At 41.2% G+C, this 21,400-nt stretch overlaps 1 protein-coding gene across 4 annotated transcripts in view; it reads left to right on the top strand.

The window, feature by feature from the left end:
* gpat2 (glycerol-3-phosphate acyltransferase 2, mitochondrial) overlaps positions 1 to 21,400 on the top strand; it is a 360,723-nt gene that overhangs the window by 273,116 nt on the left and 66,207 nt on the right. For all 4 annotated transcript variants that reach the window (XM_062025622.1, XM_062025621.1, XM_062025619.1 and 1 more), the window contains 2 exons: positions 4,049 to 4,182; positions 8,922 to 9,021. In XM_062025622.1, the coding sequence (XP_061881606.1) occupies positions 4,049 to 4,182; positions 8,922 to 9,021 (234 nt within the window). The remainder of the gene's footprint in view (positions 1 to 4,048; positions 4,183 to 8,921; positions 9,022 to 21,400) is intronic.

Raw genomic sequence — 21,400 nt, 5'->3', positions numbered from 1 at the left:
GCTCTCAGATTTGGGGGAACCTGTCTGTCTTTGACGGAACGGTTGGTGCTGGACACACAACGGACTCTTAGGAGAAAAGGAATCCCACATGCCTGGCGACCATTTCAGTCGAGGACATTGAAGACATCTACCTATTCGGAACTATGATAACAAAACATCTGCTGAGTACCCTAAAGCTTCCACAAATGGTTGGAAGATGCGAGCAGATGCGTCTATCGTGGCAACTTCACTGGTTTTGGGTTTTGTACATTAAAATACACATATATACTCACATAAACATAATTATTCATACATATATACATACATACGCGCGCACATAGGTACCTACGCTCCCACATACATACACAAATGCAGTACATACCTACACACTCAAAGTTTGTACATCCACACGCACATTCACTGTACAACATACATTTACACATACTGTACATATACATATACTGTACATATACATTCACTGTACAAACACATATACACATAGTGTACATATACAAGTACATATGCATACATACACTCATGCTTATAATCACGTTTCATCAAACATATATTAACATTGTTCCCCAAGGGCAAACTGGGTAACACACGGCACACTGACAAAGCTTAACCTATTGTTACTATAACAATCTACAAGGTTAATACAGTTCGCTTCTCTTTCTTCCCCTCCATTCATATGTGTTATTTTGTATTTCAAGTTATCATTACATATATGTATTGTTGCATTTGAAACAATTGTATTGTTGATAATAGAGGTAATTATTGTTATTATTCATTTTCAATAGTGCTATTGCTATTGGTTTTTGTATCCATTTGTGGTGTAATAATGTTCATTGTCATTTCTGTGTTATTAATATTTACTTCACTAACTGCTTCTCTGCTTTCACTTTTACTATCATATTTGTACATATCCTATTTGCTGATGGTGTTCTGTTGTTGTTGTTGTCTCTCTGTCTTATCCTCCTCTTGTCCCCACAATTTACCCCTCTGTCTTCCTTTTTTTCTCTTTCTATCCCCTCCCGCCAAATAATAATCTAAATCAATTTAATAAAGTCAAATACAACTAAGGCAACAAGATAAGTATCCCGCACTTCTCTTTTCTAAAGTAATACAGCCGATATGGGCATCTACATCAACAATATGATTTGCTTGAGTAGCTGGACAGGGAAAAAAAAAAAATGATAATAAAAGGAAGATGCGAGCAGGACTGTGGGCACTCAGACTTTTGCGATGTTGTCGGCAAAATTGCAATATTGTCCATCTTGGTGATGTTGGCTGCTCTGGTGGTTAGATATGGTTAATTTGAGGACCAGAAATTGTTTTTTTGTTTGTTTGTTGTCCTCGGCTGCAAGGGAAGTGACAAGGTCATAGACTCTCCCAGAGGACTTCCCTGTATCTCATGGACATACACCTGTTGTTGTTGGGCTGACTGGGCTATCACTGGGCTGTCACGTTTGCAAGCACCAAGGTCGTGGAACAGTGACACGCCACAAACACACACACATACCCCACCCGCCATTCCACACCTTCAACATTCACCCCACGTGGTATGACGGAAAACAGAGCAGCGGCCCTAGTAGCTGGCAGCCCTCGCCCCTCGTTGCAAGTCTCGATTTGTATGTGATATTATGTATATGTGTTTTGCTATGGAGTTTTTTTCTCACTCCAGACTTGGCCCTCTCAATAGGAGCCCAGTCTGAAATCGACTTTATTTCACTCATCCTACCCCAGCGTCTACCTTTTTCCCCACCTTTTACTGGGCGCTGTAAGTGGCTGTTCCTTTTCTGTTCAATGTACAATGTTTGTTTGTCTAATCTTGAATGGGTTTGTGATGAAAATTAAATTCCGTTGTATTTGTGCTTGACAATAAATAGCATACCATATTATATATGTGTATATATTATGGCTATCAAGTGATTGTTTTTTTAAGTTAATCGCTTTTTTGAACTGTGTTTAAACATGGTTAATCACTGGTTATTAGTTGCTTGCATAAATAAGATTTGCTGAAGAAAATACCCCAATATTTGGATACAAATGCATTTTGATAGTCAGAATGTCATACAGGAATGTTTTTTAAATATTTTACTGAACTGCAAGTCATTTGATTTGCTCCAAACTTGGTGACACTAAGTATAGTAAGAATTAAGTGCACATTTGCAATAATATAGCAAACTAGGTACAGATATACAAAATGGATCGCACCATGGGGGCACCAACAGGGGGCGGCATAGCTCAGTTGGTAGAGTGGCCGTGCCAGCAACTTGAGGGTTCCAGGTTCGATTTCCGCCTTCGCCATCCTGGTCTCTGCCGTTGTGTCCTTGGGCAAGACACTTTGCCCACCTGCTCCCAGTGCCACCCACACTGGTTTAAATGTTACTTGGATATTGGGTTTCACTATGTAAAGCACTTTGAGTCACTAGAGAAAAACGCTATATAAATATAATTCACACTTCACTTCACCATAAAACTGCCAATGATTTACACATGCGCGAACCGCTGCACTTCCTTCCCTGTGAGGATCTCCACTTTGCTGGCGCAGCAGCAGCTCGAACTGACTGCCGTGAGTGCTTTAGAACGGGGGAGAGGCTCAGAGCCGCACCCGTCACTGCTCGCTGAGGACAGTACTGCTGCGTGTCAGTGTCTCCAAGACACAAAAAAATCTCCAATGACACTGGAAAAAGTCACTAGATATGTCGCTAGTAGTTTTTTTACAAAAAAAAGTCGCCAAGAGGATTGAAAAGTCGCCAGATTTTGTGACATAGTAGCCAAGTGGGCAACACTGCATGCGGGAGATGTCCGTTTATAAAAAGACATGTTTTAACTTATGTGTGGTTAACGCGGGTAAACTGCCGCCAGCATCGTTTGTTGTCTTCTGTTTAGCTGTTCATGTAGCATTCATGCTAGCGGCGCCATCCTCACGCTCATGTTTAGATTCAAGATGCTATTTTAAACTTGACGTGCGCCAATGATAAGAAAGTTTGTCGCTCCAATAGTAACTAATTACCTCAGTTTGGTGGTAGCGGGGGTGTATAATGTAGCCCGGAAGAGTTAGGGATGCATGGGATTCTGGGTATTTGTTCTGTTGTGTTTATGTTGTCTCACAGTGCGGATGTTCTCCAGAAATGTGTTTGTCATTCTTGTTTGGTGTGGGTTCACAGTGTGGCGCACATTTGTAACAGTGTTAAAGTTGTTTTATACGGACACCGTCAGTGTGAACTGTATGGCTGTTGAGTAAGTATGCCTTGCAGCCTGTATACAACATGTGACTGAACTGGCACGCTGATAGTGTGAAATCTAACGCTAAAGGCACTGACATCACGGCACACCCTCAATGTTGTTCCGCGGGGAGATTTTCGGGAGAGGCACTGAAACTCGGAAGTCTCCCGGAAAAATCGGGAGGGTCAGCAAGTATGCAGCTGAGCCGCATCAGAGTGATCAAAGAGCCGCATGCGGCTCCGGAGCCGCGGGTTGCCGACCCCTGCCCTATACCGTACAGTGATCACATCAATGCATACGACAGTACAAAAATGAGTCATATATATATATATATATTGTGTGTGTGTGTGTATATATATATATATATGTATCAAAGTACAATAAGCAGAGTAATAAGTCATTGTGAAAACATTTTATTGTATTTATCGGGACGGCATGGCGAAGTTGGTAGAGTGGCCGTGTCAGCAATTGGAGGGTTGCTGGTTACTGGGGTTCAATCCCCACCTTCTACCATCCTAGTCACGTCCGTTGTGTCCTTGGACAAGACACTTCACCCTTGCTCCTGATGGCTGCTGGTTAGCGCCTTGCATGGCAGCTCCCGCCATCAGTGTGTGAATGTGTGTGTGAATGGGTGAATGTGGAAATACTGTCAAAGCGCTTTGAGTACCTTGAAGGTAGAAAAGCGCTATACAAGTATAACCCATTTATCATTTATTTATTGTTTGACCCTAAAATATTTACCAGCTCTCTAACGTTCACTCATCCATATACTTCTGCAGCAACTACGATTAAACCACCATGTGAAGAATTGTAATTATTCTTGTGTTTTGTAATTCAGGGATCACTGCTGGTCTACGTGTACGTGCGTCAGAGCATCATGGACAGCGCTCTCCTTTCTCTGGCTCTCTTTTGTAACAACCTGAGAGTCCCGTACACAATTTTTCCAGTCCGTATCAACAACTCCTTCTTAAGGTACGAAGTGTATGGAGGTTAATTGTTTTGGCTTTATTACGAAAGCTTTTTCTTTTACACTAAATTTATGTAACTGAATTTTTTGCGTTCGAATTTTGCGAACTTCATTTTTGTACATCAAATTATGCTAACAATTTTATTTAAAATAAATTCAGTGTATTAAAATTCAGTGTATAAAAATGAATTGTAAAAAAAAATCAGTGTATAAAAATTCAGTGTGGAAAAATGTGCTGCTCCAAAATGCAAGAATCACTTCCAGTAAATTAAGACAAAAGCAATCAATCCAGTTCCAGATCCAGCCAATGAGATGTCAAGTTTGAAGTCCCGTGTCACGGGTTTTGCAAAACAGCATAAAAAGGCTGTTAACTGGGCTACCTGGGAATAATACAACACAATAAACACTTCAATGCGGCCCGCTGGATATTTTTTTTAAACTATAAAAATTATTCCAATGGTTAGAATCTACAATTTTGTGTGACAAAGCTCTGGGAACAAACAGTGTGGGCGGGGCTTGTTTACAGAGCTAAAAAGCCGTAGCGAGTGTCTGACGCAGGCAGAATTCTACAGCAAAGTTCTGCAGAACAGTGAAATTATATCGAATATGTGGATGTTTTTTACCATTGTGTTTGTTTAGCCATGTTTGTTGCTTCTCTGTTGCTCTTGCTCGATTATAAAGGATGTTAATCAAGGAGGTGATCTGCAGGAGCGCAACGCCAATTCTCAATATCCGTTTTTTTATTGTTCATAGTTTAGATTGTAAATCCCACATTGTATATTTTTATGTACATTCTGACTGTCATATAATTCAGTAAAAAACTAAAGTTAATTCCGTTTTTGAGATGGTCTGCTCTCTTTTTACTAAAAAAGACACTTGAATGTACATGCACATACAGAATGTGGGATTAACAATATTAACTATGAACAATAAAACACTGAATATTTAAAATACATGAACGTTGCTCCTCTACTGCAGACCACCTCCTTGATCGACATCCTTTATAATCAAGCAAAAGCGACAAAAATGCAACAAACACGGCGAAAAATAATAAAAACCATCCACTTATTCGTTATAATACCACTGTTCCTATGGTCACCATAGTGTGTTGTTCATCTATTGATAACCAAACTTTGTCTTGTGAACAACAAGCTTACGCTCAAACATTTATTCCTCCCTCCATCAATATCCAGCACTATCTAATGGCCATATTGTGTATCACGGTCAGTTGAGCTGCATATCATGACACCTAGATACCGTATGTCACACGAAAGTGAAGATTCGAACCATTTAAATAATTTCTATAGTTTGAAAATATTCAGTGGGCCGCATTGAAATGTTAATTATGTTGTCTATGCCCAGGTAGCACAGTTAACTGCTTTTTATGCTGTCTTGCAAGACCCGAGTCAATGTGACTTCAAATATGACACCTCATTGGCTGCTTCTGAGACAGGATCGATTGCTTCAGTCCTAATATACCGCAACTGAGTCTTGCTTTTTAAAGCAGCACATTTTTCAACACGGAATTTTTCAGCACTGATTTCTTCTACACTGAATTTTTATACACTGAATTTTAAAACACTGATTTTTTTTCAATGAAATTGTCAGCATAATTTGATGTAAAAAAACAACATTTGTCCACAAAATTTAAAATGCAAAAAATTCAGTCACGTAAATTCAGTGTCAAAAAAAGCTTTCGTAATAAAGACACAAATTAACCGCTGTAGAAGTGTACTAAAAAATTATATCCATCAAAACACACACTTCATTTCCTTGAGTAACTATGGGTTTGAAGCATTGTTTGTTTGAATTATATTAACACTAGATTCATACCATGCTGAAGCATCATACTCTCTCCCGCCCCGGTTTCCTATTGACCTGCATTCATATTGGGCTACATGTTGCCATAGTTACTGTGAAAAAGTCATCTGATTACTGCTTTAAAAAGTAACTTTGTTACTTTACTGATTGCTGTATTTAAAAATGAACTATGTTACTTTATTAGTTACATGTTTTCGCTAGTACACCGTTTTACATAAACCTTAGTATTATCTTTAGCAGACAAAAACTAAAAAATAATGGCAGTATTTCCATCTAGAAAATGCCCATCTCTTACCTCCCTCCATTGTTTTTATATCTGTCTTTCTTGCTGCTGAGCATTATATCAGGGGCGCAGATTGGATTTTGTAACTGAGGGGTACCAAACTGTCAGCAAATGATTTCAACTCAGTGAGTTGTTTTTCCACACCATGTCTTCTTATTTACAATATATTTTATAAAATGTGTTTATATTCCAATTGAAATCACCGCTCTGTCATAGTAGATGATGGTCTGATTAGGGGCATTATTGGGGTCCCAAGGCAAATGTAGTCATTGGGGCTCAATTGCCACATAACAAAAACTACTTAGTAATTTAGTGCTGCATCTCACAGTAAGATTCATTCATTGCAACACTTTTACTGTAATTGATATGAACATTAATCGATATTTAATGTACGGTATTTTTCGGACTTTAAGGCGCACTTAAAATCCTTTCATTTTCTCAAAACTCGACAGTGCGCTTTATAACCCGGCGCGACTACTGTACGGAATAATTTTGGTTGTGCAAAGGAGGTCAAGAGAAGGCTGGTCATCGAAACTAATAAGAAAAATCATAAAGGTCACGCACTCATGTCACATGACAACGAGGGGGTCAGAGACAGAGGGACGCTTCAATCTGACGACTCAAAAAAAAAAAAACTACTTGAAAATGGCAGGGGGATTCTCTTGCAAAGATTTGAGTTTTCCTTTAGTGATAAAGATGACGTGCAGGAAACCGACAATAATGCATGTCCTTGGCCATATTTAGACAAATGTATGCGTTTAGAGAAAACAATGCCCAAAACCACAGTTTTAAGTTGTATACTCTGTAAACTATAATGATAACTGCTCTCTTCATATAAGATATGGAACACAAGTTTAGGAACACCTCTTAAGGTGAGTTGAGTTCATGAAAAGTTTTACTGCACATAACCTTTTCCAAATGTTCCCAAACAACCCACAAGTCATTGTTTTTTTGTCAAGATATATATTAGAGATAGTTGTTTTACTGTAGGTAGAGAAAATAAATAATATTATAGGGGAGGGCCAAAGAAAAGGCAAACTAAATAAATACATACAGTGGGTTGCAGGGACCCCTAAAGAGAGTTGTAGGGTGTCCCCAGCTAAATGACATATAGTGATGGACCCTTTTTGAGTTGAGTTCATGAAAAGTTTTACTGCACATAACCTTTACCAACTGTTCCCAAACAACCCACAAGTCGTTGTTTTTTTTGTCAAGATATATATTAGAGATAGTTGTTTTACTGTAGGTAGAGAAAATAAATAATATTATAGGGGAGGGCCAAAGAAAAGGCAAACTAAATAAATACATACAGTGGGTTGCAGGGACCCCTAAAGAGAGTTGTAGGGTGTCCCCAGCTAAATTACATATAGTGATGGACCTTTTTTGTACACTCTCAGTTACATTAACATTGATTAACATGTGGGCCCATTGCTATAAATGCAGCTTTGATGTAGCAAGCTACTTTTGCTGTGTCGCTTGTAGTGTAGCTTGCTACAATTCTCCGGGGATAGCTTCCCCTGTAGCTTAGCTACATTTAATCGAGAGTAACTTGTATCTTAGCTTACTACATTTTCCAAGTAGCTTGCCCATCACTGCAAGTTGAGAGTAAATCAATAGTATTGTTGCGCGTCCTGATAAGAAGTACGTCGGATGCTTTAAGACACAATTGACACTGGTGTGCCGTGAGATACAGTCTGGTGTGCCGTGGGAGATGATCTAATTTCACCTATTTGGGTTAAAAATATTTTTTGCAAACTAATAATTATAGTCTGCAAATTATGTGTTGATGTTGAGTGTTTGTGCTGTGTAGAGCTCAGCAGAGTAACTATGTAATACTTTTCCATATCAGTAGGTGGCAGCCGGTAGCTAACTGCTTTGTAGGTGTCGGAAACAGCGGGAGGCAGCGTGCAGGTAAAAAGGTGTCTAATGCTTAAACCAAAAATAAACAAAAGGTGAGTGCCCCTAAGAAAAGGCATTGAAGCTTAGGGAAGGCTATGCAGAACGAAACTAAAATTGAACCGGCTACGAAGGAAAAATAACAGAATGCTGGACGACAGCAAAGACGGCGTCCACAATGTACATCCGAACATGACATGACAATCAACAATGTCCCCACAAAGAAGGATAAAAACAACTGAAATATTCTTGATTGCTAAAACAAAGTACATGCGGGAAATATCGCTCAAAGGAAGACATGAAACTGCTACAGGAAAATACCAAAAAAAGAGAAAAAGCCACCAAAATAGGAGCGCAAGACAAGAACTAAAACACTACACAAGGGAAAACAGCAAAAAACTCAAAATAAGTCAGAGTGTGATGTGACAGGTCGTGACAGTACACCTACTTTGAGACAAGAGCTATATTGATGCATGGTTGGTTATGGTTTAAAGTCATATCCAACAATTGCGACAACGACTTTTTACTGTCAATATCGGCTACTGAGTTTCATTTTTTAATGCTTTCTGCTGGTGGTGTACCTCCACATTTTTTCAATTAAAAGAATGTGCCTTTGCTCAGAAAAGGTTGAAAAACACTGACTTAATTGACTAATCGTTTATTATGCCAATCCCTAATATTGATGGCTCATCGTAATGCCATGTGTGAAATGACCAATAAGAGATGATTGTGTCAATCCTTTAGATCGATCCTTCAGAAAATTGGTGTGATCCTCTTGCCACCATCTGCAGCGACTGAGCAGGATGCCGAGATGGACAGATTATACTCGCCTATCATGACCTGTGTAAGTCTGGCATGTTTTTCTTTTTTCAGTGATGAGCTTTTCTCCTAATTTGTTTCATTTTCCGCTTGGTCGTCTTCTACTTATTCTGTCTTCCCTCTGACTCACCACTCTGGCCACACAATCCATTCCAGCTTGACAATTGGAGCAGTTACTCATTAGCTGCGTGTCTTGAACCATACAAACGGCCTGTTCACAAGTGAATGGAAATGAAGGTCTGGGTTATGAATCAGAATATTATGATGCTAATGTATTTTGCTCGTGGAAAGTATCTCCATATTGGTGATGATATAAAATTGCTGGCTAAGCACAGATACCTGGCCTTCAGTTGTAATTTATCTTATAGTGTGCAGTTGTTCTTTTCATCTTTCCACAGTCAGCTCCTCAATCAGAATAAAAGCCATCTCATAAACTTAGTCACTATTCATTAGTTCCTTCCCTTTCAACTCGCAATACTTGCTTCCAGTCCTCATGCTCATATTTTCTTCTTCTTTTTGTGTCCAGCGCAGACGCCCTTAATACTTTGTCAGTTTGTATATGGATTTGTTACATTCGAAGGCATAACTGACTAAGGTTAGTATATCGCGATACAGCTTAATAAAAACAATTAGTTGGCCATCAATCTACAAAGCTATATGGTTCTATATGAGAAGACCCAGCGTGCAATTTGTTTTCCTTATTGAGCATTTACCTGAGTATACATATTGGATTGTTTATTTGTTGTATTTTAATGTTAATAGACTTTTTGTTTATTAACTGCGCTCCAGTTTTGCAGCTTTACTAATGTAATTTGATATTCCTTTTGTTGTATAGCACTCCATAGTGCCTTTAATATCTACTCTGCTTATCCAGTTCGCCTTCTGCATTATGACTTCTTGTCCCTCAGCTGCCCCAAACTCAAAACTTTTCTTCCTTCCCTTAAGGCTTTAACTTGTCGTTTGGCTAATGTGTTCTTTAGGAATGCTGTGCAGGCCTTTCATGCTCATTACTCCCTGCTGTGAGGACTTTCTAGACCAGGGGTCTGCAACCTGTGACTCTTTCATTCTTCTGCTTTGGCTCCAACTGCTTTATGCTGCTGTGTAGTTACTACACCATCTGACACCATCATTAGCTTTTCTTTTTTTTCTTTTTTTTTTTTTTGGTCCTGTCCAGCTTCTCAGGCAAATCATATATTTGATGTAGATGCTCATATCGGCTGTTCAGATTTACTTTACAAAAGAGAAGTGTAGGATACTTCTCTTGTTGCCTTATTTGTATTTGACTTTATTAAATGAATTTATATTATCATTTGGTGCAGCCGGGCCAGAGCCGGAGGGGATAGAAAGAGATCATTAGCTTTTCAAAGTTATGTGTCCAGCGATTTTAAAATAAAAAAAGGCATTCTAAAAATGGCTAATGTAAATTTTGAAAGGAGATGGCTGTCTAATCCTTCATTCATGTAGTAAATTATAGTGAAGTCCCTTTGCTGCTGGTCTTATGGCATCATAGTGGACTATTTAGAGTTTGCCAGTTTCATATGACGAGCGATTTTTAAATAAAAACATGTAAAACGTGGCAATATATACATAGACTGGCATTAAATCAATAATGCTTTTAATTACTTACATTGACTTACAGTATATGCTTTCTGCTCAGTCTTCTTTTCTTAACACTCCAAGTGTGCTCGGCACCACACTTGATTTAAAAGGCTATACACCTCTTGGCACTTAGCCCTTCCAAGAGAATTGAGGCACCACTTGCTTGACGTGAACGCGCAAAGAGGAAGGCGTTTGCGAAGATGGGCTGTACGCTCTTTGAATGAGTCGCATCAACACAGGGCAGTGGTTCTTAAAGTAACGCCTCAAAAAACATTTGGCTCTCTTTGTACCACCATAGTGACCAACATTAAAATACAGTAGCGTAGTAGGCCTAAATGTTCATTAAAAACATATATAGTATATTTAATATTTTGGCAACTGTAAAATTACAAACAGATTGAACAGTAACACTATGTTTGAATATTTTAAAAAAATATTCTTTGGCGCACCACTAGATTGAGAATCCTTGTACTATGGTTGTCAAGATAGAGTTTCAGTAGTCAATACAGGAACACTCCTCCTACTCCTACTCCTCTCTGAGCTGCCACCTTATCGTGGAAGAGGAGTTTGCGTGTCCCAATGATCATAGGAGCTATGTTGTCCGGGGGATTCTATGCCCCTTGGTAGGGTCTCCCAAGACAAACAGGTCCTAGGTGAGGGATCAGACAAAAAGCAGCTCGAAGACTTTTATGGAAATACAACAACCGAGACTCAGTTTTCCCTCGCCCCGACGTGGGTCAACGGGGCCCCCCTCTGGAGCCAGGCCCGGAGTTGGGGCACGATGGCGAGCGCCTGTCCCCATGGGGCCCTGCCGGGCACAGCCCGAAGAGGCAACGTGGGTCCCCCCTCCAATGGGCTCACCACCCATAGCAGGGGCCATAGAGGTCGGGAGCAATGTGAGCTGGGCGGCAGCCAAGGGCGGGGCACTTGGCGGTCCAATCCTCGGCTACATAAGCTAGTTCTTGGGACGTGGAATGTCACCTCGCTGGGGGGGAAGGAGCCTGAGCTAGTGCGCGAGGTGGAGAAGTTCCGGCTGGATATAGTCTGACTCACTTCGACGCACAGCAATGGCTTTGGAACCAGTTCTCTCGAGAGGGGCTGGAGTCTCTTCCACACTGGCGTTGCACGCAGTGAGAGGCGACGGGCTGGGGTAGCAATTCTTGTTTCTTTCTTTTCTTTCTTTTCTTTTTTTCTTTCATGTTTATTTCGAATTTGTAGACAAAACAAAAACAAACAAATTTTGCAAAAAACAACAACGGCTCAAAGCCTGCACGTTGGAGTTCAACCCGATGGACGAGAGGGTAGCTTCCCTCCGCCTTCGGGTGGGGGGACGGGACCTGACTGTTGTTTGTGCTTACGCACCAAACAGCAGTTCAGAGTATCCACCCTTTTTGGATTCCCTTGAGGGAGTACTGGAAAGTGCTCACCCAGGTGATTCCCTCGTTCTACTGGGGGACTTCAACGCTCATGTTGGCAGCGACAGTGAAACCTGGAGAGGCGTGATTGGGAAGAATGGTCACCCGTATCTGAACCAGAGTCGTGTTTTGTTATTGGACTTTTGTGCTCGTTTCAGATTGTCCATAACAAACACCATGTTCAAACATAAGGGTGTCCATATGTGCACTTGGCACCAGGACACCCTAGGCCACAGTTCCATGATCGACTTTGTAGTTGTGTCATCGGATTTGCGGCCTCATGTTTTGGACACTCGGGTGAAGAGAGGGGGGGGGAGCTTTCTACCGATCACCACCTGGTGAGGGATGCCGTCAAGCTGAAGAAAGAGTCCTATCGGGTTTTTTGGCTCATAGGACTCCGGAGGCAGCGGACAGGTACCGACAGGCCAAGCGGTGTTGGGCTTCAGTGGTCGCGGAGGCAAAAACTCGGACATGGGAGGAGTTCGGATAAAGCCATGGGAAACGACATCCGGACGGCTTTGATGGCGGCGATCCTGGACCACTATCCGCCGCCTCAGGAAGGGGAAGCAGTGCACTGTCAACACCGTGTAGGGTGAGGATGGTGTTCTGCTGACCTCGACTGTGGATGTTTTGGATCGGTGGAGGGAATACTTCGAAGACCTCCTTAATCCCACCAACATGTCTTTCTATGAGGAAGCAGTTCTTGGGGAATCTGTCGTGGGCTGTCCTATTTCTGGAGCTGAGGTAGTTAAAAAGCTCCTCGGTGGCAAGTTCCCGGGGGTGGATGAGATCCGCCCGGAGTTCCTTAAGGCTCTGGATGCTATGAGGCTGTCTTGGTTGACAAGACTCTGCAACATCACGTGGACATCGGGGGCGGTACCTCTGGATTGGCAGACCGGGGTGGTGGTTCCTCTCTTTAAGAAGGGGAACCGGAGGGTGTGTTCCAACTATCGTGGGATCACTTTCCTCAGCCTTCCCGGTAAGGTCTATTCAGGTGTACTGGAGAGGAGGCTACGCCGGATAGTCGAACCTCGGATTCAGGAGGAACAGTGCGGTTTTCGTCCTGGTCGTGGAACTGTGGACCAGCTCTATACTCTCGGCAGGGTCCTTGAGGGTGCATGGGAGTTTGCCCAACCAGTCTACATGTGCTTTGTGGACTTGGAGAAGGCATTCGACCATGTACCTCGGGAAGTCCTGTGGGGAGTACTCAGAGAGTATGGGGTATCGGACTGTCTGATTGTGGCGGTCCGCTCCCTGTACGATCAGTGTCAGAGCTTGGTCCGCATTGCCGGCAGTAAGTCGGACACGTTTCCAGTGAGGGTTGGACTCCGCCAGGGCTGCCCTTTGAGGGTGTCCGGTTTGGTGGCTGCAGGATTAGGTCTCTGCTTTTTGCAGATGATGTGGTTCTGATGGCTTTATCTCGCCAGGATCTTCAGCTCTCACTGGATCGGTTCGCAGACGAGTGTGAAGCGACTGGGATGAGAATCAGCATCGACAGGCGTGGCGTCTTCAGTAATGCGGACGCTGTATTGACCTGTTGTGGTGAAGAAGGAGCTGAGCTGGAAGGCAAAGCTCTCAATTTACCAGTCCATCTACGTTCCCATCCTCACCTATGGTCATGAGCATTGATCACGGGTACAAGCGGCCAAAATGAGTTCCCTCCGCCGGGTGGCGGGGCTCTCCCTGAGAGATAGGGTGAGAAGCTCTGCCATCCCGGAGGAGCTCAATGTAAAACTGCTGCTCCTCCACATCGAGAGGAGCCAGATGAGGTGGTTCGGGCATCTGGTCAGGATGCCACCCGAACGCCTCCCTTGGGAGGTGTTTAGGCCACGTCCGACCGGTAGGAGGCCACGGGGAAGACCCAGGACACGTTGGGAAGACTATGTCTCCCGGCTGGCCTGGAAATACCTCCGGATCCCCCGGGAAGAGCTGGACGAAGTGGCTGGGGAGAGGGAAGTCTGGGCTTCCCTGCTTAGGCTGCTGCCCCCGCGACCCGACCTCGGATAAGCGGAAGAAGATGGATGGATGGATGGATGGATAGTCAATACAGATACCTATAAATTTCCACGATTCTCTATACTTATTTAAGTTCGATAAAAATAAAAAAACTGAATCCATATACAAAATCCAAAACCAGTGAAGTCGGCACATTGTGTAAATGGTAAATAAAAACAGAATACAATGATTTGCAAATCCTTTTCAACTTATATTCAATTGAATAGACTGCAAAGACAAGAGATGTAATGTTCGAACTGAGAAACTTAAGTTGTTCAACCGTCCGGGGTCTTCGTTGTGGTATTTTACGCTTCATAATGCTCCACACATTTTCAATGGGAGACAGGTCTGGACTACAGGCAGGCCAGTCTAGTACCCGCACTCTTTTACTACGAAGCCTTGCTGTTGTAACACGTGGCTTGGCATTGTCTTGCTGAAATAAGCAGGGGCGTCCATTGTAACGTTGCTTCGATGGCAACATATGTTGCTCCAAAACCTGTATGTACCTTTCAGCATTAATGGCGCCTTCACAGATGTGTAAGTTACCAATGCATTGGGCACTAATACACCCCCATACCATCACAGATGCTGGCTTTTCAACTTTGCACCTATAAAAATTCCGATGGTTCTGTTCCTCTTTGGTCCAGAGGACATGACATCCACAGTTTCCAAAAACAATTTGAAATGTGGACTCGTCAGACCACAGAAGACTTTTGCATTTTGCATCAGTCCATCTTAAATGAGCTCGGGCCCAGCGAAGCCGGTGGTGTTTCTGGGTGTTTTTGATAAGTTTTAACTTGCACTTACAGATGTAGCCACAAACTGGAGCTACTGACAGTGGTTTTCTGAAGTGTTCCTGAGCCCATGTGGTGATATGCTTTACACACTGATGCCGGTTTTTGATGCAGTACCGCCTGAGAGATCGAAGGTCATGGGCATTTAGTGTTGGTTTTCGGCCTTACATGCAGTGATTTCTCCAGATTCTCTGAACCTTTTGATGATATTACGGACCGTAGATGGTGAAATCCCTAAATTCCTTGCATTAGCTCGTTGAGAAATGTTGTTTTTAAGCTGTTGGACAATTTGCTCACGCATTTGTTCACAAAGTGGTGACTCTCGCCTCATCCTTGTTTGTGAATGACTGAGCGTTTCATTGGAAGCTGCTTTTATACCCAATCAGGGCACCCACCTGTTTCTAATTAGCTTGTTCACCTGTGGGATGTTCCAATTAAGTGTTTGATGAGCATTCCTCAACTTTCTCAGTCTTTTTTGCCACTTGTGCCAGCTTTTTTCTAAACATGTTGGACGTATCAAATTCCAAATGAGCTAATATTGTCAAAAAATTAAGTTTCACAGTTCGAAAGTTAAGTATCTTGTCTTTGCTGTGTATTCAATTGAATATAGGTTGAAAAGGATTTGCAAATCATTGTATTCTGTTTTTATTTACGATTTACAAAACGTGCCAACTTCACTGGTTTTGGGTTTTGTACTTTTTCAATTCACTACTACTACTGTTAAGTATTAAAGGTTACTGTGCATCAACATATTTTGCCACAGAATTTAAATCGCAGTACCAGCTGCCAAGAAGTAACTATGCATTGAAAAAGAACAACGGTGGCCTAATAGCCTCCCAATTTATCAAACAAACAATACTGTGTTTATAAACATGATCATGAATGGCAAGAGTCAACTATTTTTACATTCTCAACAGACCAGCAAAGTACCACCATAATGGCCAACATAAAAATGCACACAGTTTGAACAGTAACACTGTGTTTGAATATATGGAAATAAAACATTGTACTTTAATTAAGTGATTCATTGGTGTACTACTAGGTGGAGCCCAGGTACCACTAGTGGTAAACATACCACAGTTTGAGAATAACTTGGCTAAAAAAAAAGCTAAAACATACATTTAGAGCCTTTTTTTGTTTTTATTTTTATTTATTTTTTATTTTATTTATTTCTACAATGTTTCACGAGCCCATTACACATGAATTGCATTCAGCAAATAGCCCTCAGGCCACACTTTGCTTTCCAGGTGAAATAAATAAAACAGTGGTGTTCCAAGTGTTGCCAAGCGATGGAAAGGCGTCCCCAAGCTTCTTAGCACTTATAGAAGTGATAAAGGTTGAGTTGCACGCTTCTGGAGGTTTTCTGCATGCTGTGGTAATGCACACTCCCTGGGTTTGTGGTGACGGATCTCAGCTCTCACTGGCTTTCGTGATTGCTTGTTTGAATAACAAATAAATGCATGACGCAAGATACATCTCTCTTTCACTTTTAATATGTAAATATACTTGCTAAATATTGCGACAAATATTGCGACAAAGTCACTAAAGTGAATCACAGATCATTTCTTGTCTTATGTCTTATTCTCTGGCAAAACAGGCACGCATGAGGTGTGCGCACACCTACAGCTGAACTACATTGCCACAGTTACGTTATAATTTGCTTATGAGCGAGAGCAAACCATATCTGCCAAATCTGCATACAGTACGCGACAGGCTTACACAGATAATTAAATACAGTGGAACCTCGATTTACGATCTTAATTGGTTCTTAAGCATGGTTTGTAAATGGAAAAGTTTGTACGGTGAAGCAAATTTCCCCATAAGAAACAATGTAAACATGAATAATGTGTTCCAGCCTCAACAAAAGTCCATATTTTAGTTAAGGTCTGTATACTTTGAATACAAAATTAAGTGTAATACAGTACTGTATATCAATCAAACGACAAGGGGGCTAATTGATCAACTTTCTATGTAATAAAAAGGTCAAAACAACAACAAGCTGCGGAAAGCTCTGCTCTGCCAACACACGCACACAGAGAAATTACTATCGTGCACTCTCACCAACAAAATCCCCAAATCCTTAACTTTAACAACTATATTGCTACAATGATAAACATTTCAAAAAGTAAAATGCACTTTACAATAACAACGATAGAGAACTTACAAGAAAGGAGCAGACAGAAGGAGAAGGGATGGGGGGAGGATAGCCATGTCTGCGTGTTTGTGCTTTGGAAGAGTGAGGGGCCGCTCTGGAAAGAGAGGAGAAATACTGTCCTTTCCTCCGTTGCGATGTAAGTCTGCTATGGCAAAAGACCGGTCTCCTCACAATTAAAACTTGATGTGGTTACTTACTGCGCTGTGGTCATGCTTGTGAGTGCCATAACTCTACTCCTTGTCGGGTTGTCCTGATACCAATATTTTGGTACCAGTACCAAAATGTATTTCAATACTTTCCTATTCTTTTTAAAATAAAAGGGACCACAACAAAAGTTCATTTTGGCTTCATTTTACCAAAAACAATCTTACGATACATTAAAAATATGGGTCTTATTGCACTTTTAGAAGATTAAAATAAAAATTAGAAAGGTATTAAACACACTGGGCTTTTAGAATTGGGTTGGAAAAGAAAATTAAGCTTTACTAACATTGTATTAAATGCTTCATGAGTTATGGTTTCCACTCTTGGTCAGTACTTAAAGAAAATTACATTCATTAGTAAATACTAAAAACAATACAAATGCTGAAACTACACGGATAAGACATGTAGCAGGTAAAACACATGCATTGGTGTGCGACACGTGGGCGGTTTTAACTCTACTAATATTTAGTTTCAAGCCAAAAAGCTGTGTGCGTGTCTACGTATTTGTATGTGCACAACAGGGGAGCTGAAACTCATTGTGCAGGTCTGGATTATTGTTATTTAAATGTTTACCCAAGTTTGAAGCACAGGTGGTGAGACTGTCTTTCCACCTTTGGTGAGGCATGTTTTAAAGCACAGCTTGCAGCATGGAGCTTCCGTGTTTTAAGAATCACTTTGAAGCCCAAATCCATATTGCGCTCCAGGCACCCTCTTGATTAACCAGTAGAATTGCTTTTATTTGCCATTTTTCCTCTCTACACTATTTCTCCTTGTACGCCCTGTGAGTGTGTGCGCGCTGACATGCTAAACATGCTCCTCAGCTATGTCACCGCCACATGGCAGCATGCAGATGAAAAAAAAAGGACCGGTATTTTTCAAAAGGAGTATAGTATGGTTTTCAATTCATTAGAACAGCGGTACTTTATTAGTACCGGTATAACATACAACCATAACACCTTGCAAATAGTCTTTTTTTTTTTTTTTTTTTTAACTCCACAGCGATTCGCTCCTTCTTTCCATGCTGGACTGTTGAGTTTTTGGCACTCTTATTAAGTTAGCAAAATGGACAAAACTAGTCAAAAGGGGAAAAAACTAAGAAAAGGCACACATGCTATAGCAGACCTGGGCATTCTGCGGCCCGCGGGCCGCATCCTGCCCTTTGTACGTCCCTGTCCGGCCCGCGTGAGGCCAATCATAAATTACAAAATAAATTAAAAAAATTATCTATTTCGAGTGTGCAATACAACGGTGCTGCTTTTGTTTTGAAAAGCGTTATTTGTATGACTTCCGTGTGGACGTATGCTCGTGCGCGCAGCGGCAATCACAAATTACAAAATAAATTTTAAAAAACATATATGTCGTGCGTGCAATACAACTGTGCTGCTTTTATTTTGAAAAGTGTTATTTATGGGCGTATGTCCTGTTAGTGAAGGCGCACAGCGACAAGTGATGCCCGGTCCGCCCGGTTATCCCCGAGACGCTAAAAAAAGAAAAGGTGATGACGAATGGCGTGTTTTCAACAAGACATGGACTGCCAAGTAAAGGTAAAACCGTGTGCTTAATTTGTGGTACACATGTTGCTGTGTTTAAATAATATAGTGTAACGACCTGCTGACGTTGATGTTGTCTTCTTGAGTTGCGTAAATGAGGAGTGAGGATAAACGTGAGTGTGAAAGGAACGAGATAAGTTGAGCTGTGTTAGTATAGGTTGCTCAATATAAGTTTAAAAAGAGCGTCAGACTTGGTGTGCACTTCTTCTGGACGCCACAATTGGTGGCAGAAGAAAAACTTTGCGCATACTACGCTGCTTGTGTGCTCAGCCTGCTACATCATCGAGAGGTACGTGCCACGTGAGGAGCTCGCCGCAGAGAGAGAGAGAGAGAGAGAGAAAGGAAGGAGAGAGGCAGCGTCTACAGGTGCAGCGCACGCTGCTTGCCATGGGGGAATTCCGCCCTCAATGAAGACTCCCAGGTTTGATGGCAAGGCGAACTGGGAGGCATTTCATCCCACTTCTGACATCAATTGTAGAGTCCAGAAGAAGTGCACACCAAGTCTGGTGCTCTTTTTAAACTTTTATTGAGCAACCTATACTAACACAGCTCAACTTATCTCGTTCTTTCCACACGCACGTCTATCCTCACTCCTCATTTCCGCAACAGCAACGCTTCCTCCTTCTTCGCCAATCACCTTACAGGCGTGCTACGTTCACAACAAAGAGGCGGCAGGATAAAGTGACAGAAATTGAAATTTTTGCATTGTATTACACATCAGGAAGTGTTGTGTAAGAAAGTGTTAAAAATAAAACCATCAAAAGCCATCTGCTTTTGTATAAAGATGAGTTAGGTTAAATGAAAATATTATTATTTTTTATCTTACGGAATATCAAAAATAATTTAAGCAAAATGTAATTGAAATATTGTCGGTGTGGCCCTCCAGCAGTGCTCGGGTTGCTCATGCGGCCCCCGGTAAAAATTAATTGCCCACCCCTGTGCTATAGTGTTGAGACTGGACTCCTCTGCACAGCAAGTTAAGTTGAAGGCTCCCCTTCCGCAACAATGTTTCACCCTGCTCTCTTGCCTGCAGGCGCCTGAATGAAGCGTTTGCACACACAGATATGACTTGTTTCGTGCTAAATGTTGCTAACCCATGTTCTAAACCAGTGGTCCCCAACCACCGGGCCGCGGCCCGGTACCGGTCCGTGGATCGATTGGTACAAGAAAAAAATATATATATATATATATATATATATATATATATATATATATATATATATATATATATATATATATATATATATATATATATATATATATATATATATATATATATATATATATGTTATTTTTTATTTTTTATTTTTTTATTTTTTATTACATCAACATAAAAAACACGAGGTACACTTACAATTAGTGCACCAACCCAAAAAACCTCCCTCCCCCATTTACAGTCATTCACACTCATTCGCACAAAAGGGTTGTTTCTTTCTGTTATTAATATTTCTGGTTCCTACATTATATATCAATACAGTCTGCAGGGTTACAGTCCGTAAGCACACATGATTGTATTTTTTTATGACAAATTTGGGACAAATTTTCAAGCGTTGGCCGGTCCGCAGTTACAAAAAGGTTGGGGACCACTGTTCTAGACCATGGGTGTCAATCATACGGCCCAAAGGCAGATTTTATTTGGCCCGCAAGATGAGTTTGCTAAGTATAAAAATTAACCTGAAATTTTTTTATGAAAGAAACCGCTGTTCTAAATGTGTCCACTGGATGTCGCAATAGCAATTCTTTGTATCTTTGTATTTTTTGTATCATGTTAATACATCAGTCGAGGAAAATTATCAAACTACATAAATAACATACTGTAATTTGACTTTGATATTTTTTTTTTATCTTGATAGATTGAAAATGAACACCAAAGAGTGACTTTGTCACACAATTGATTCAGAAAGTATAAATAACAACAAATAAAGATAGAATACTATTAACCGCAACATGTAAGTGTAAAAAAACAACAACAACATTATAATTTGTACATTTTCAGAATGTGCTTGTTCTATTTTTAAACAAAGAAAACAATCTGAAGTTGTCTTTATTTTTAAAGGCCTACTGAAACCCACTACTACCAACCACGCAGTCTGATAGTTTATATATCAATGATGAAATCTTAACATTGCAACACATGCCAATACGGCCGAGTTAGCTTACTAAAGTGCAATTTTAAATTTCCCGCGAAATATCCTGCTGAAAACGTCTCGGTATGATGACGTCTGCGCGTGACGTCAAGGATTGTAGCGGACATTTTGGAACACCATTGTGGCCAGCTATTAAGTCGTCTGTTTTCATCACAAAATTCCACAGTATTCTGGACATCTGTGTTGGTGAATCTTTTGCAATTTGGTTAATGAACAATGGAGACAGCAAAGAAGAAAGCTGTAGGTGGGAAGCGGTGTATTAGCGGCCGGCTGCAGCAACACAAACACGTAGCCGGTGTTTCATTGTCTACATTCCCGAAAGATGACAGTGAAGCTTTACCATTGGCCTGCGGAGAACTGGGACAACAGAGACTCTTACCAGGAGGACTTTGAGTTGGATATGCGGTACCGTGAGTACATAGCTGCGGCTTCCAAACATTTGATCGCTTGCCCGTATGTGCGTGCCGCTATGTGCATGTCACGTACGTAACTTTGGGGACTTTGCAGAGGTGAACGCTACTTTGGGCTGTGGGATTGAGTGTGTT

This window comes from Entelurus aequoreus, linkage group LG17, assembly GCF_033978785.1.
Source record: "Entelurus aequoreus isolate RoL-2023_Sb linkage group LG17, RoL_Eaeq_v1.1, whole genome shotgun sequence".
In the NCBI taxonomy this organism is placed as follows: domain Eukaryota; kingdom Metazoa; phylum Chordata; class Actinopteri; order Syngnathiformes; family Syngnathidae; genus Entelurus; species Entelurus aequoreus.
This window is presented reverse-complemented; position numbering and strand designations above follow the sequence as displayed.